The 16640-nt window shown below is 42.5% G+C and overlaps 1 protein-coding gene across 1 annotated transcript in view; it reads left to right on the plus strand.

Moving 5' to 3' along the window:
• The first annotated feature begins 6372 nt into the window (after positions 1 to 6372).
• Positions 6373 to 16640, plus strand: part of COMMD1 (copper metabolism domain containing 1) — a 174156-nt gene continuing 163888 nt past the window's right edge. The window contains exon 1 of the mRNA XM_025468873.3: positions 6373 to 6615. Within this exon, the coding sequence (XP_025324658.1) occupies positions 6439 to 6615 (177 nt within the window). The 5' untranslated portion in view covers positions 6373 to 6438. The remainder of the gene's footprint in view (positions 6616 to 16640) is intronic.

A 16640-nucleotide genomic window follows, 5' to 3' on the forward strand; every position in this document is an offset into this window, starting at 1 on the left:
ATGAAGAGTGGAAGTTGTGGGGGGAAAAATGTGATAGGATAAAAAGATAAGAGCTAAGCATTGTAAAACTGGGAAAACTCAGCAAGGTCTGTTTGCTCAGATTCCCCTTGGCATCCCTCCATCCTTGGAGATAACAGTGCTCTTGGTACAGGGAGGGCAACTCTCACATGAGAGTCTTCTGACCTACTTCAGAAGAGAAGGGGGAGATCGGAGAGTTCTTCCTATACCTGTTATTTTTCAAGTTTTGTTTCTCAGGTTTCTACAAATATTCACTGTGCCAGGATTCCACTTTTTGGTGTAGTATGTCCTGTGGTTACACCGTGGGGTTCATAATATACCTCAGCCTACCACTGTATTTCGTGCCTCTGGGAACATGCTGTTTCCCCTGCATCATGTCTGGTTATTTGTTGGTTTGCAACCTTCAGAGCTTCCTGGGTGAAACCTGAAACCAGGCAGATGAAGGCCAGAGAGATTGGAGAAAGAGGCAGACCACTCAAAACTGGCAGGTTTAACAAGCAAGGGGATTTACCTATGAGGCTTGCCTTGGGTGCCTGCAACATGAGTAGATCTCTGCACCTGTCGTCTTAAAGTTTATATAGAGGCCGAAACTGGGCTCGGCCACATATACCATCCAGATGGTCTCATCAGCATCTTACTCTCTGCAGACGATGTTCTTGGAATAGCTCCTACTGTGGGAATTAGGCAGAAGGTACATTCCAAGGATGAGATGGGGTGAGGAGCCTCTGATTGCCCAGATCCAGCTCCTGGGTTAACTAGTGTCCTGTCCTGATTACCCCCTTCAACATGACTCACCGTTAAGCTACCCTGACCTATACAATCAGTTTTTTTCTTCTACCAAATCTGATAGTTACTTCTAGGTATGTAGTAGTAACCTTAAGTTCATGGTATTTTAATCATCTGTTTAAGTAGAGGAGGCAAAAATAATTTGCCTCTGTTTTTGTAAGTTCTCGGCTGGGATCCCTCTAACAAAAGACAGATTAATGAGAAAAACAGAATTTTATTAACATGTGTACCTCACGTATACATGTGAGATACCCAGGAAAGAATGAATACTTCAATGGCTTAGAACACGAGTTTATATGCCATCTTCAGCAAAAGACAGAAGAAAGAAAGGTCAGGGAGGCCAGTTATGGGGCGATAACCAGGAAAAGCCCAGTAAAAGAGAGTAAAGTCTGTTACAGTTTAATTCCATACCTTCTTCATTGGTAAGAGTCTAAAGGTTGTCTCCTGGGATTAACTTTTGTCTTTCTTGGTAGACAGAGGAAGGATGCTTTTGAAAATTTATGTCCTGCTTTCAAGCAAATAGGAGGGCCAAAAGCTTCTCTTATATCTGCTTCTTCTCATTGCCTTTAACTCAAAATAATCCGTATGGCAAAGTGGCATATTTTAAGGTGGTTTATTCTGCTGTCCTTCATTTACGTATCCTTTTCTCTTTCCAGGATGTAAGATTTTAGGACAGAGACTGTTTTGTTCATTTCTGTATTCCCTGGAGCCTAGCAGAATGGCACAAAGCTCTCCACACTAATAGCTGCTGAGTGGCTGGCTGAGTGGAGTCAATGGTAATCAGAATTTGAAAAGGTAAGAGTGGAGACAGGGAGCAGGGACAGTTTATTGCAAAACTTTGGGCTCTTGTGTTTGCACATTATTTCAGTACACATTTCTTATTTTAACATTTTCAGAAATGGAAAATCTTTACAAAAACACCCATTTCTGGCTTAGGATCAAACAGCCTATGAGCCATAGAAGGTGTGGTTTAAGAGAAGTGACCAATTGCTTAATGGAACTTAGAATGGAGACGGGAAGGCTGTTTGGGTACTTGTACTTTCCATTTGAGCCAAGGCTTCAGGGTCTTGTCTTTGCTGTTGCTTTGCCTTAGGCAGTCCTTCTAATGGGACTGTGCCCTGGTTATCTGCAACACAGGTTGTGTTCTGAAATTTAATAAAATAAAGCTTTGTGGCTTTGATACTTTTGTTTGAAAGGCATTCCAGCAATGCAGCTGTCAATCAACCTGGAGCAGGTGCACTGGCAATGGCAAAAGCAGCTCCTGGTGGCACAGGATAATTTTCTTTTATTGATTACATTAGTGTTTTAGAACTTGCTGTAGGCTCAAGCAGGCAGTCGTATGTCCAGGTATTACATACAATGAGTTAAGAGCTAAACAGTAGTAGTGATGTATAGTAGTTTCCTCTGCTTTCTTTTTTTTTTAAGATTTTATTTATTTATTCATGAGAGACTCAGAGAGAGAGAGAGAGAGAGAGAGAGAGAGAGGCAGAGACACAGGCAGAGGGAGAAGCAGGCTCCATGCAGAGAGCCTGATGTGGGACTTGATCCCAGGTCTCCAGGATCAGGCCCTGGGCTGAAGGCAGCGCTAAACCACTGAGCCACCTGGGCTGCCCGTTTCCTCTGCTTCTAAAAGAGTTATCTATTTCTTGTGAGTTTTAATTAGACATGGGAGTACTGAGAGGGAGTTCATAGGGCCAGTAAAAACAGATTTATAGAAAGACTTCAGAGGGATAAATTGACCCCTATATATTGTAGGCTACACTTGGTGTGTAAATATTTGGGGGGGAAAGTATCTGAGGCTTCTATTGGATTCTGAGAGGATCTTAATTTATCAAAACATTCAAGAAACACTATGTAGGGTGCATAGCTTTGTCAGTCATGTAGAACACCTATGTTCTTTAAAGCTTTTTATTAAAAGGATTTTGATTTTAGAACATATTGCTTATTTTATATTTTCATTATCTAACTTTTTATTGCAACAGTATTGCATGTACACTGTAGACATTTAGAAAAATCAGGTAAGCAGAAAGAAGCAAATAAAAACCATTCTCAGGGTACTGGGTGGCTCAGACGGTTACGTGTCTGACTCGATTTCAGCTCAGCCATGATCTCAGGGTTGTGAGATCTGTGCTGGGCATGGAGACTTCTTGGGATTCTCTTCCTCTCCCTCTGACTCTTCCCACCTTTCTCCTTCTCTAAAACAAAAACAGGGCAGCCCGGGTAGCTCAGCGGTTTAGCGCTGCCTTCAGCCCAGGGCCTGATCCTGGAGACCTGGGATCAAGTCCCATGTCGGGCTCCCTGCAAGGAGCCTGCTTCTCCCTCTGCCTGTGTCTCTGCCTCTCTCTCTCTCTCATGAATAAATAAATAAAATCTTAAAAAAGTAATAATTGTTAAAAAGAAAAACAAAAACAAACAAAAAATCATTCTCAATTATTCAGAGGTACACTCCATAACATATTGGTGAATAACCTTCCAGACTTTTTCTATGCAGGTTGGCAGATCTAACCATCTAAATCTGAGGAAAATATCTCAATATAGGTGGAAAACATTGATACACTCCTTGGATAAGAGCTCTTAGAAATCACTGAAGCGGCAGAAACTCTATAGAGAATTGCCAGGAAAGTGGGAAGAAATACAAGTAGTCAATAAATATATATAAAAAAGCATTCATTGGGACACCTGGGTGGCTCAGCGGTTGAGCCTTTGGCTCAGAGCGTGATCCTGGAGACCCAGGATCGTGTCCCATGTCGGGCTCCCTGCATGGAGCCCGCTTCTCCCTCTGCCTGTGTGTCTACCTCTCTCTCTCTCTCTGTGCCTTTCATGAATAAATAAATGCATTTTTTTTAAAAAAGTATTCATTCTCAAAATTGAAGAAATACAAATGAAAACAATATTTCTCATCTAACATATGGCAAAGATTATATAAAATAATATTAGTCAGTGTTAGTAAGGTTTCATGGAAATAAATGGTACAGACTTTCTGGTGGGTAATTTGAAAATCATGTGCTTACAAGTGCTGTTTCTACTCAACCACACTTCTTCCCCCTTATGTTGGCTATTCTCTGCAATTCTTATAGGATACTTAACACAATGTATAATTTATCTCTAAGTTTGGTCTTCTTGGAGCTGTAATAGCATCTCTGAATTTGCCTTTCAGAAAATTAATTCCTTTAGGAAAAGATAAATATCTTTTCTATTATAAAGAATGCCTCTTGACTTCAGGCAAATTCATTAAAATGGTCTAGATCAGTGATTCTCAACACAGCAACAAGGTAGCACTACCTTGAGAGGGCATGTTAGTTGTCACAACAATGGAGGGGTGGGATGGCCCAGGCTGGACAGGGGCCAGGTGTATAAGACATCCTGCCATATAGGGGGACATTCATTTAGGTGAAAAACCTACATGTGTTTATTGTCTGAGCCCGCAATTGAACTCAGTTATACCATTGTGTTTATGTTCTTGCCATAGCTTTAATATACACAGAACATTCCTGGTTACTGGGTAAAGTGAGGAAAAAAGTTTTTTGTTCTGAACATTACTAACCTTTGTTTACATTTCAGAAGATCAGGTTACCAGAGGCAACTGCTCTTTTTCTCTCTGGAGTCACCAATACAGGACACCTGTGTCAATAATTTGCATTTGTAGAAGTCACAGGAGGTTCAACATAAAGCTGCAGGCATTTGGCTACCCCATGTCTTCTAGTCACCTAGTATAGTTGTGCCCCAACACTTACATATTGAAATACATTTTTATAAATTAATTTCCTTCTATTTTTTTTTTTTAAATTTATTTATGATAGTCACACAGAGAGAGAGAGAGAGCCAGAGACAGAAGCAGGCTCCAGGCTCCATGCACCAGGAGCCCGACGTGGGACTCGATCCCGGGTCTCCAGGATCACACCCTGGGCCAAAGGCAGGCGCTAAACCACTGTGCCACCCAGGGATCCCCAATTTCCTTCTATTTTTATTCTAAATTATAATTAGGTCATTATTGATTTTTATTGAAAATTTATTTGATAAATCAATAATCATTGATTTTTAAATTGAAATAACATTCATTTACTATGAAATTCATTTTTTTAAAGATTTTATGTATTTATTCATGAGAGAGACAGAGAGAGAGAGGCAGAGACATAGGCAGAGGGAGAAGCAGGCTCCCTGTGAGAAGCCTGATGCAGAACTCAACCCTAGGACCCCGGGATCATGTCCTGAGCTGAAGGCAGATGCTCAAACACTGAGCCACCCAGACGTCCCTGAAATTCATCTTTTATTTTATTTATTTTTTATTTATTCGTGAGAGAGAGAGAGAGAGAGAGAGAGAGGAGAGAGGCAGGCTCCATGCAGGAGCCTGATGTGGGACTCGATCCCGGGACTCCAGGATTATGCCCTGGGCAGAAGGCAGGCGCTAAACCGCTGAGCCACCCAGGGATCCCCCTGAACTACATATTTTAAAGTGTATAATTTGGTGGGTTTAGTATACTCATAAAACTCATAAAGTTTTGTAACCATAACCGCTATCTAAAACATTTTTATCACCCCTGAAAGAACTCTGGTACCTACTGGTCTATTCCCCCTTCCTCTAGGTCCCTGGCAACCATTAAATCTTTCTGTCTCCATGGATTTGTCTATTCTGGACGTCTCATGCAGATAGGATCATACACCATCTCACCTTTTGTGTCTGTCTTCTTTCGCTTAGTATGTTTTATTTTTTTATTATTTTTTTAAATTTTTATTTATTTATGATAGTCACACACACACACACACACAGAGAGAGAGAGAGAGAGAGAGGCAGAGACACAGGCAGAGGGAGAAGCAGGCTCCATGCACCGGGAGCCCGACGTGGGATTCGATCCCGGGTCTCCAGGATCGTGCCCTGGGCCAAAGGCAGGCACCAAACCGCTGTGCCACCCAGGGATCCCGCTTAGTATGTTTTAAAGATTCATCCATGCTGTAGCATGTATCAGTACTTCATTTCTTTCCATGGGTGAATAATATATTGATTTTTTTTTTTTTTTTTTGAAAACTATACGGGTAGAAAGTTACATGATCTATGCATTTCATTTCAGGATTGTAAAGAAAGTGTTAGCCAAATGTTTGTTCTAGAAAGGAGCATTGGATCAAAGCCATTAATCTAGCCAGAAATACATGACACATAAATCTAAAAAGGCAACTAACAATCCTAGCAAACACATTATATTATCAGGGGATAGTTAAATTTTCTGGGATAAAAGGTGGGCAGGTAATGATTAGGCAGAGATTAGATATGAGTGATAGACCCTATTCAGTTAGTGGGTGGGCAAGGCCTCGAAGGAGATGCAGCCATCCGAAAGTCAGATTGCCACTTTCATAGGCTAGCTCCCCATCACCAGTGATCTCCGCCAAGTGATTTTTTCCCTTTCGGTAGGCCCTGGCGTGATGAAGGGAATCCGCATAAATAAAGTGATTCTTCTGGAACTGGATGCCTACCTCCGCGGTGTAACCTAGACGGATCAAAGCTGGGAGCTGCCAACGCTGACCTCGGGTGGGAACGTCGCCTCCGTCCGCCCCCGCGCCTTCGCCCAAGGCCTTTGGGCCCCTCCCGGCTGCCGTAGCGGGGGCCGCGCTCGGCTGCGGGGGGCGGGGCTGCTGGCCAGCATGGCGGCCGAGCTCGAGGGCTCCAAGGCGCTGGGCGGGCTGCTGAGCGGCCTGGCCCAGGAAGCTTTCCACGGGCACCAGGGCATCACGGAGGAGCTGCTGCGGAGCCAGCTCTATCCGGAGGTGTCCCTCGAGGAGTTCCGCCCCTTTCTGGCGAAGATGAGGGGCATCCTTAAGGTACCGGTCCTCCCTTGCTCCTGCGGCCGCAGAGCCCCCACCCCTTCCCCTCCGCCCTCGGCTGGGTCGCCCCCGAAGCTGAAAAGGCTTTGCTCCCGACACCTGCCCCCGCGGCTGTCCGTCTCGCTCCCTCAGACCCGGGGCGCTCGCCGGGGCGCCTCCGCCCGCTGTCTGCGCCGGCTCGCAGCCCCGCGGCAGGGCTGACCGACAGGCACCGGAGAGGACTGCCTCTGCCTCTGCGTGTGTTTGTGTTTTCCCGCCACCTTTTCTCGCTTTGCGTGGACCGCAATTTCGAGTTGCCTCGGCGAATCTGTGCGTTCCAGCTTAAAATTAAAAACCAAAGAGCTATGAGGTCGTAGAGTTCCCTGGTTGTGCAAACGGGAGTGTGAGAGTGAGCGACTGGCCCGAGAGAAGCCTGTCCAGGGAGCGAAGTCAGTGTGAGTCAGCCTGTCCCGTAGAAGTGTAACGAGAGCTAAACGTACAACTTTTTTCAAAGGTTTTATTTATTTTTTCATGAGACACACACACACACACACAGGCAGAGGGAGAAGCAGGTTCCGTGCAGGGAGCCCGACGCGGGACTCTATCCCGGGACTCCAGGATCACGCCCAGGGCTGAAGGCAGGTGTTCAGCCGCTAAACATATAATTTGAACTTTTCTGAAAGCCACAGTAAAAAAGTAAGAAGCAGGGACGCCTGGGTGGCTCAGCAGTTGAGCGTCTGTCTTCGGCCCAGAGCGTGACCCTGGAGACCCGGAGTCGAGTCCTGGGTCCGGCTCCCTGCATGGAGCCTGCTTCTCCCTCTGCCTGTGTCTCTGCCTCTCTCTCTCTCTCTCTCTCTCTCTCTGTCACTCTTGAATAAATAACTAAAATCTTTAAAGAAATGATTTTCAATTTTTATGGGCTTTCCTGTGTGTTAGGAACTGTACTAGGTGGACACCCATTTTAAAGAATAGGAAACAGGCTCAGGGAGTCTAAGTCTAGTTTTCTAAAATCACAGATTGATTAAAGGCAGTGTTGAAATTTCATATGCTATTTGCTTCAAAACCACAAGACTTTAAAAAGGCAGTTCCTTTTACAGGATTTGAATCCAGAAAAAAAAAAAAAAAGCAAAGCAATCATTTCACAAAAAGTAAATGGACCGTCTCATGGAAATATTAGAGGTATTATCTCAGGTCTGATCCTAGACATTTTGTGTAATTTTATTTTAAAGATTTTATCTTTACGTAATCTCTACACCCAAGGTGGGGCTTGAACTCACAACCCCAGGATCAAAAATTAAATGTTCTACTGACTAAGCCAGCCAGGTGCCCCTAGTCTATTTTTTTTTTTTTTTTTTTAGATTTTATTTATTTATTCATGAGAGACACAGAGAGAGAGGCGCAGAGACACTGGCAGAGGGAGCCTGATGCGGGACTGGATCTCGGGTCTCGGGGATCAGGCCCTGAGCTGAAGATAGCGCTGAACCCCTGGGCCACCCAGGCGTCCCAGGTGCTCCTATTCTAATTTTAACTGATACCATAAACACTACTGAATGCCTTCTGTTTCTATCAAATCTAAAAGATTTTCTCCAAGTGGTCAAAAAAGGTTTCCTAGAGAATTTGACTTCTTCCTGACGTGGGACTCAATCCCAGGACCCCAGGATCACGCCCTGGGCGGAAGGCAGGCGCCAAACCGCTGAGCCACCCAGGTGTCCACGTCTTACCTCGGTTTTTGAGGTGTTTGCTAGGCCTACAAGGGGGATAAGGATGAGGGACTGCCAGCCAAGAAGTAAGAACAGCACGTGTGTAGGCAGTGTCTTAGGAACTCCACACAATGGGGACTACTGCTCTGTAGATGGACAATATTTTGATGATTTTGTTTGGTTATGAGGTAGAAATTGCAGGCTACCCAAAGAAGACATTGCTTGGAAACTCTGTTACTTACTTTTAAATATATTGCTGAATATATCCAAGTATTGCTCTCTCTGCTTTCAGTCCTCTGCCTGAGGATGGAATACTTCAGTGTTCTAAGTAATTTTGGGTTGAAGAGCTGGCATGGCTCACTTGGTGTGAGCCAACTTGGGAATAGAACAGAAGATTTGCCTGTGCTTCTGTATAGCCCATTGAGGTACCAAGGGAAAAAGCCTTTGATTGTTTGACTTAGGGCTGAAACAATGGGTTCTAGATGACATCTAGTTCCAATCTTCATTTACTTTTTAAGCAACACTGAGATATGAACATCTTTCTAATTTTTAAGAAAACACAAACAAGATTCTTATACGGAAGCTTTGAGCATGTCCTCTCTTCTTCTTCTTCTTCCTCTTTTTTTCTTTTTTTCTTAAGATTTTATTTACTTATGAGAGAGAGAGAGAGGCAGAGGGAGAAGCAGGCTCCATGCAGGGAGCCCGATGCAGGACTCGATCCCGGGACTCCAGGACCACGGCCTGGGCTGAAGGCAGATGCTAAACCACCGAGCCACCTGGGGATCCCTGAGCACGTCCTTCTGCAGTAAAAGAGCACACACACAAGCAGTCATGGTGCAAGGATGCTGTAGTATTTGGAAATAGAGGTCTGAGTAAGCTACTGCGGACAGAAAGAGAAGTTAGCTCTTTTGGGCAGGTTCTTGGAGGTGCCATTTTTGCTGCTCTTGATGAAAGTGGAATGTTTTAGACTAAAATGAGGGGCAGCCATATAAGGCATTCTAGGTTAAGAAAACAGCAGGAGTGAGGCAGGAAAATGTAGAACAGGTTCACAGGAAATTGTAAATAGTCCAATTTGACCATAGCATGGTGGTACCTAATATGTATTGGCAGAGGAGCCAAGAAAAAAATAACACAATTTTTTATTTCTGCTTACTATAATTCTGCTCTTGAGCAGGGCATACTTTTTTTTTTTTTTTTTAAATTGTGGCAAAATACTTAACATAAAATTTGTCATTGGAGGTGCTTGGGTAACACAGTCTCTTAAGCATCCATCTCTTGGTTTCGGCTAGAGTCTTGATCTCAGGGTTGTGGGATCGAGCCCCACATTGGGCTCCAGCCCCATAGTGGGCTCCCTGCTCAGTGGGGAGTCTGCTTGGGAGTCTCTCTCTCCCCCTCTCTCTCTGCCCCCCCTTCACACATGCTCTTTCTAAAATAAATGAATAAATCTTTAAAAAAAAGAAAACAATTTATTGTCTTAACCATTTTATTATTATTTTAAAATTTATTTTTTGAAGACTTTATTATTTGACTGAGAGCAGAGTCATGGGGAGCTGTAGAGGGAGAGGGAGAAGCAGGTTCCCCACGGAGCAGCAAGCCTGACACAGGGCTCTATCCCCAGAACCCCAGGATCATGACTTGAGCCGAAGGCAGACACTTAACTGACTGAGCCATCCAGGCGCCCCTCATCTTAACCGTTTTAAAGTGTACAGTATTAAATACATTTATAATGTTGTACATCCCTTGCCATCATCCATAACTCTTTTCATTTTGTGAAACTGAAATTCTGTACCTATTAATAACTCCCCATAATGACCTCACCCCCACCCGGAAGCCTCGGGCAACCACCATTCTACTGTTTCTATGATTTTGACTACTCTAAGTATCTCATGTAAGTGGACACGATTTGTCTTTTTTTGTGGTTGACTTCTTTTGCTTAGCATAATGTCATCAAGGCTCATGTTGCATATGTCAGAATTTCCTTTTAAAGGCTGAATAATCCATTGTATGTATATACGACACTTGCTTTATCCATTCATGTCATTGGACACTTGGGTTGATTCCAGTTATTGTGAATGATGCTGCTGTGAACACAGGGGTGCAGCTAATCTCTTTGAGACCCTGCTTTCAGTTCTTTGGGATATATATCCAGAGATGGAATTGTTGGGTCATATGGTAATTCTATTTTTAATATTTTGAGGAACTGCCAAATTGTTTTCCACAGCGGCTGTTCCATCTTACGTTTCCACCAACAGTATGTAAGAGTTCTGATTTCTTCACACTCTTGCCAACACTTGATTTTTTTTTTTTTTTTGGATACTAGCCATCCTAATAAGTATAACATAGTATACATTTTTACATGTATACAGCAGAAGTCCAAACATTTTTTTCTTTTGTCTTTATAGGGTCTCAGCTATTTAAATTCAACACGCAGGCTAGAAGAGCAGAGAGGAAAATATTTTAAAAATGCAGGAATCTGAGCAAAGGGAAACAAATAGAGGATAAAAGTGGAGTAGTACCTTATCTCATTTGGTGGCCATACTTCCAATCATCTATAGAGAAGTTCTGTGAAGAAAGTGAGAGCAAGAGGGACAATAGGGATAGGAGGAAAGATGTATAACTCCTGGCAGGGAACAGGCAATGGATATACATGTTAGGCTCCTTATTGCCAACAGCCAGCGTTCATTCATAGACTGTGGGTTTCAGATATCCCAAGCTGCAGTCTTTTCCTCTAACCTTCACATTGTGTGCCAGCTGTAATGTGCTGATTGCTCTACTAGCCTGTTTCCCACTTGGAGGTTTTCCTACCCTACTTGGCTGAGACATTGATCCTTTCTAGCTTTACCTGTTGCTCACAAAAAGCATACCTTTCATCTGTTTGTAGATACATGAAGTTGCCCATTCCTTTGCTCTATTTTTGGTAGCTCCTGAGAAGCAGTGAAACCAGTGAATTGAGAGTGATGGGTTTATTAGTTAGGGAGATGACATTGTATATAAACACTCTGCCATTTTAACCTATCTTTTTGATTTATATTTATAATTTTAGGTTCTTCTAGGTAAGTATTTGCATCTTCTCTATTTCTTGCCTTAGCTATCAACTTTGCAAGGGACTCTCCTTGTTCTAGTTTACTGGAATTCTAGAGAAAGATCTTACTTGAGCTAGATCATCTTTTGTATACCTATATTCTGTATTCACTACTGCCCTCTGTTGGTGGTGATTTTGTGTTCCCTCACTGAAATTTCATATTAAAAATTTTAAATTAATTTTTTATTTTATTTATTTATTATTTATTTATTAAAGATTTTATGTATTTATTCATGAGACACACAGAGAGAGGCAGAGACACAGGCAGAGGGAGAAACGGGCTCCTCACAGGGAGCCCGATGTCAGACTCCATCCTTGGACCTTGGGATCACTCCCTTAGCTGAAAGCAGATGTTCAGCCGCTGAGCCACCCAGGCGTCCCATAAGTTTTTATTTTAATTCCAGTATAGTTCCTGCAGTGTTGCATATTAGTTTCAGATGTGCAATACAGTGATTAAACAGTTCCTCATATCACCTAGTGCCCATCACAACAAGTGCACTCCTTAATCCCTATTACATATTTACCCCTCCATCAGTTTGTTCTCCATAGTTGAGGGTCTGTTTCTGTTTTTTTTTCTTCACTCATCTGTTTTGTTTCTTAAATTTCATATGTGAGTGAAATCATATGGTGTTTGTTTTTCTCTGACTTATTTTGCTTAGCATTATACTCTAGCTCCGTCCAAAACAAATTTTTTTTTTTTTTCAAAACAAAAATTTTTAATGAAAATTCTGTTGGGTCTTATTTTGTTTATTGTTGATATATTCCTATACTACAGAAGTCAAAATTTACAGCCAAAAATTAACTTACCCATTTCTCTTTTCCTTTATGATTTGAATTTAGGAATATGTTTAGATCCTATTTTTAAAAAAATGATTATTTTTAAGTAGGCTCCATGCCCAATCTGGGGCTTGAACTCAGGATCCTGAGATCAAGAGTTGCATGTTCTCCTGACTGAACCAGCCAGGCACCCTTGTTTAGTTCTTTTTTCGGAAGTCTAGAAATGTAAGCAATAGCTTAAGGATTCATCTTTCTGTTCCACTCTTAGCCCCTGTAGTCTATTCTCGACATAGCTACCAGTGATCCTCCCCCCCCCCCCAGGATTACTGAGATGTAATTGACAAATAAACCAGTGATCCTTTTATTATTATATATATATTTATTTTAAAAGATTTTATTTATTTATTTATTTATTCATTCATTCATTCATTCATTCATTCATTCATGAGACACACACACACACACACACACACACACACACACAGAGGCACAGACACAGGCAGAGGTAGAAGCAGGCTCCATGCAGGGAGCCCGACGTGGAACTGGATCCCAGGTCTCCAGGATCACACCCTGGGCTGAAGGCGGCACCAAACCGCTGAAACACCCGGGCTGCCCAGCAGTGATCCTTTTAAAACACACATCATATCTCCTTACTTTCTGACTTTCAACCATTCCATATTCATGGCTTCATATAAAACTTAAAATCCAGTCCTTTTACCTTATATGACCTCTGCCCTACCTGGTTCTCTCTTCATATTTTCTCATTTCCAGCCACACTAATCTTCTTATCTTTATTTAAACCTGTTAAGTGCTTTCTGACTCTTCAGGGCCTTTGCACTCGTTCATCTATATGCCTGCAATAATTTTCCCTGAGCTCATTTGCTTCCTTCATTCTTTACTTAAAAGTGATTTCCTTTGAGGTCTTTCTTGACTTATTCAAAGAGTCTCACCTCTCCTCCTCCACTCTTTTTACCCTGCTTTACTTTTCTCCATTCTTAGCACTACCTTAGATTAGCTTGTTTATTTGTTGACTCTCCTATTGGAATGTAAGCATTAAGAAGGCAGAACTTTGTTATTTTTTCCTTTTTTATTCTTAACTTTGAATACTGTTTCTAGCATGTAAAAGTAAAAATCTGTAGAATAAGTGAATGAGTGGATAGTGCTTAAATATGGAGATTGCCCTTAAAAAGGTAAGCCTGAGAGGGGCTCTGTCAGTTAAGCTTAAGCATCTGACTCTTTGTTTTCAGCTCAGGTCATGATCTCAAGAGATCAAACCCTGCCTTGGGCTCTGTGCTCAGCAGGGAGTCTGCTTGTAGATTTGTAGATTCTCTCTTCCTCTGCCTCCTCCCCCCCAATCATGCTCTCTCTCATTTCCTCTCTAAAATAAAGAAAAAGAAAGATAAGCATTCGAGAAAGGGGTACCTGGGTGGCTCAGTGTGTTGAGTGACCAACTCTTGATTTTGGCTCAGGCCTGATCTCAGGCTCATGAGATTCAGCTCCCTTATCAGGCTCCCTACTTAAAGGAGCGCTCAACACTATCTAAAAATAAATAGGGATCCCGGGTGGTGCAGTGGTTTAGCACCTGCCTTTGGCCCAGGGCGCGATCCTGGAGACCCGGGATTGAATCCCACGTCGGGCTCTCGGTGCATGGAGCCTGCTTCTCCCTCTGCCTTTGTCTCTGCCTCTCTCTCTCTGTGTGACTATCATAAATAAATTTAAAAAAAATTAAAAAAAATACAATCTTAAAAAGAAAAAGATAAGTATGAGAGAAAACCTGCACTAATTATATATGGGGAGAGTTGATGGGTATAATATTCTAATCCAGGTGTTAGCAAACTATGGCCCATGGGATGAATCTGGCTTGATGCCTTTTTTTTTGTTTATTTTATTTTTTAAAAAAGATTTTTATTTTTAAGTAATCTCTGCCCAATGTGGAGCTCAAACCCACAACCTGGAGGTCAACAGTCACATGCTCCACCAACCAAACCAGCCAGGTGCCCCCTGCTGCCATTTTTATAAATAAAGTTTTAATGGAGCATGATCAGATGCTTATTCATTTACTTTTTGCCTGTAGCAGTTTTTATTATTACAATAACAGAGTTGAGTGATTGTGACAAGAGATCTTGTGGGCTTTAAAACCTAAAATATAGATAAGAAATGAGCTTTAATGTTTCTGTGGTACTAAGTGTATGTTCTTCGTAAGACATAGAATTTGAATTTGGATTTTTTTCATATTCAGAGTACGTGAAGTTCATGTGCTTGTTAACGTAATTTAACGTAATATATAATGTTGTGAGCGTGAAAGTCAAGTAAAAACAGTCAACACAAAAACTGGTTTAAGAGAATAACTTATACATAAGAGAATAACTTATCAATAATATAAGATTTAGGGGCACCTGGGTGACTCATTCAGTTCAGTGTCTGACTCTTGGTTTCAGCTCACATCTTGATCTCAGGGTCATGGGATTGTGCACCCTGTTGAGCTCCACACTCAGTGGGAAGTCTGCCTGAGATTCTTTGTCTCCCTCTCCTCTGCCCTCCTCCCCCAAATAAATACGTCTTAAAAAGAAGTAAGGGGTTCCTGTTGGCTGGTTCAGTTGGTAGAGCATGTGACTTGATCCCAGTTTTTTTTTTTTTTTTTTAAGGATTTTATTATTCATGAGAATACACAGAGAGGAGAGAGAGAGAGAGAGAGAGAGAGAGAGGGGCAGGCAGAGACACGGGCAGAGGGAGAAGCAGGCTCTATGCAGGGAGCCTGACGTGGGACTTGATCCCAGGTCTCCAGGATCACGCCCTGGGCTGAAGGTGGCGCTAAACCGCTGAGCCACCCGGGCTGCCCTCACCCCAGTTTTGTAAGTTTGAGCCCCATGTTGACTGTAGTGGTTACTTAAAAATATAAAAGCTCTGAGGGCTACCTGGCTGGCTCAGTTGGAAGAGGATGATTCCTGGTCTTGGGGTCATGAGTTTGAGCCCCATGTTGGGTGTAGAGAGTACTAAAAATAAATAAGTAAGTTTAAGAAAAAAATTATAATAGTAAAAGACTATAAAAATATTTCTATTTTAAAGATTTTATTTGTTTTAGAAAGAGAGAAAGAAAAAGTGCTTTTGCATGAGCAGGGGGGAGGGGCAGAAGGAAAGGGAGAGAGAATCCTAAGTCGACTCTGCTGAGTATGGAGCTCCACACAGGGCTTGATCTCCCAACCCTGAGATCCTGACCTGAACTGAAATCAAGAGGTGGATGCTTAACTGACTGAGCATGTGACTATTGCCCCCAAAGTATTTCTATTTTAAGTACCTGGTTCTGTTTCACTTTTTAAAGCCGTGAAAATTTGTAATTTGTTTGAGAATTAGATTGATGAGAAAGAAAGGACCTGTGTTAATATGGTCTTGTAATTCAGTATTCATCTGAAGAATGAAGGATTTAATTTTTTTCTTTTACAAATATTGAGTGTTATTTATGATAAGCATTATTTAGTCTCATTAAAGAAGGTTTAGAAATGTGAGATGTGGGGATGCTTGGGTGGCTCAGCGGTTTGGCGCCTGCCTTCGGCCCAGGGTGTGATCCTGGAGACCCGGGATCAAGTCCCACGTCGGGCTCCCTGCGTGGAGCCTGCTTCTCTCTCTCTGCCTCTCTCTGCCTATGTCTCTGCCTCTCTCTATATCTCTCATGAATAAATAAATAAAAGCTTAAAAAAAAAAGGTGAGATGTGTAAGAACACATAATACCACATGCTGACATAACCGGTATTAATGTTTTGGGCATTATTTATACCACAAATATTATTAGGTATCTTAATACATGCCATGCCCTGTGCTTGGGATGCAGCAGTAAACATCACGGCGATCGTCCCTGCCCTTGAGGAATATATAGTTCCTGAAGAATATAGATATTAAGTCTGTGGTTACCTTTTTTATTTTTTTTAATTTTTATTTATGATAGTCACACAGACAGGGAGAGAGGCAGAGACACAGGCAGAGGGAGAAGCGGGCTCCATGCACCGGGAGCCCGACGTGGGACTCGATCCCGGGTCTCCAGGATCGCGCCCTGGGCCAAAGGCAGGCGCCAAACCGCTGCGCCACCCAGGGATCCCTGTTGTTACCTTTTGAAAAGGCAGCCAGAATGTGCCAACTTACGCAAATTATAGGCAGTTGAGAGTGGTTCCTAGCCCACTCTATGACAAAGAAAAGCAATGAGAGGCCTATTTATTAGGTACAATGAACTGAAAAGAAAGGACAGAGACAGCACAAAAATAATTTGCCTGCCTTTAGTTGTTTCCCTCTAGACCCTGCATAGGGGGTCCTCAGGAATATGGTTGATTACAGTCACGATGATGTTTTTCCTGGATGGGGATTTGACTGTTTTGGGACCTTCTTTTATGTTTCTTGACTTGGTCTTTAGGGCCAGAATGGCTGTCAGAGCATCACCTGAACATCCAAGATGTACGCTTAGAGTAGCGCTGTCTTCTCACTGGTCTCTGCTTACT

The sequence above is a fragment of the Canis lupus genome, chromosome 10, assembly GCF_003254725.2.
Source record: "Canis lupus dingo isolate Sandy chromosome 10, ASM325472v2, whole genome shotgun sequence".
In the NCBI taxonomy this organism is placed as follows: Eukaryota; Metazoa; Chordata; class Mammalia; order Carnivora; family Canidae; genus Canis; species Canis lupus.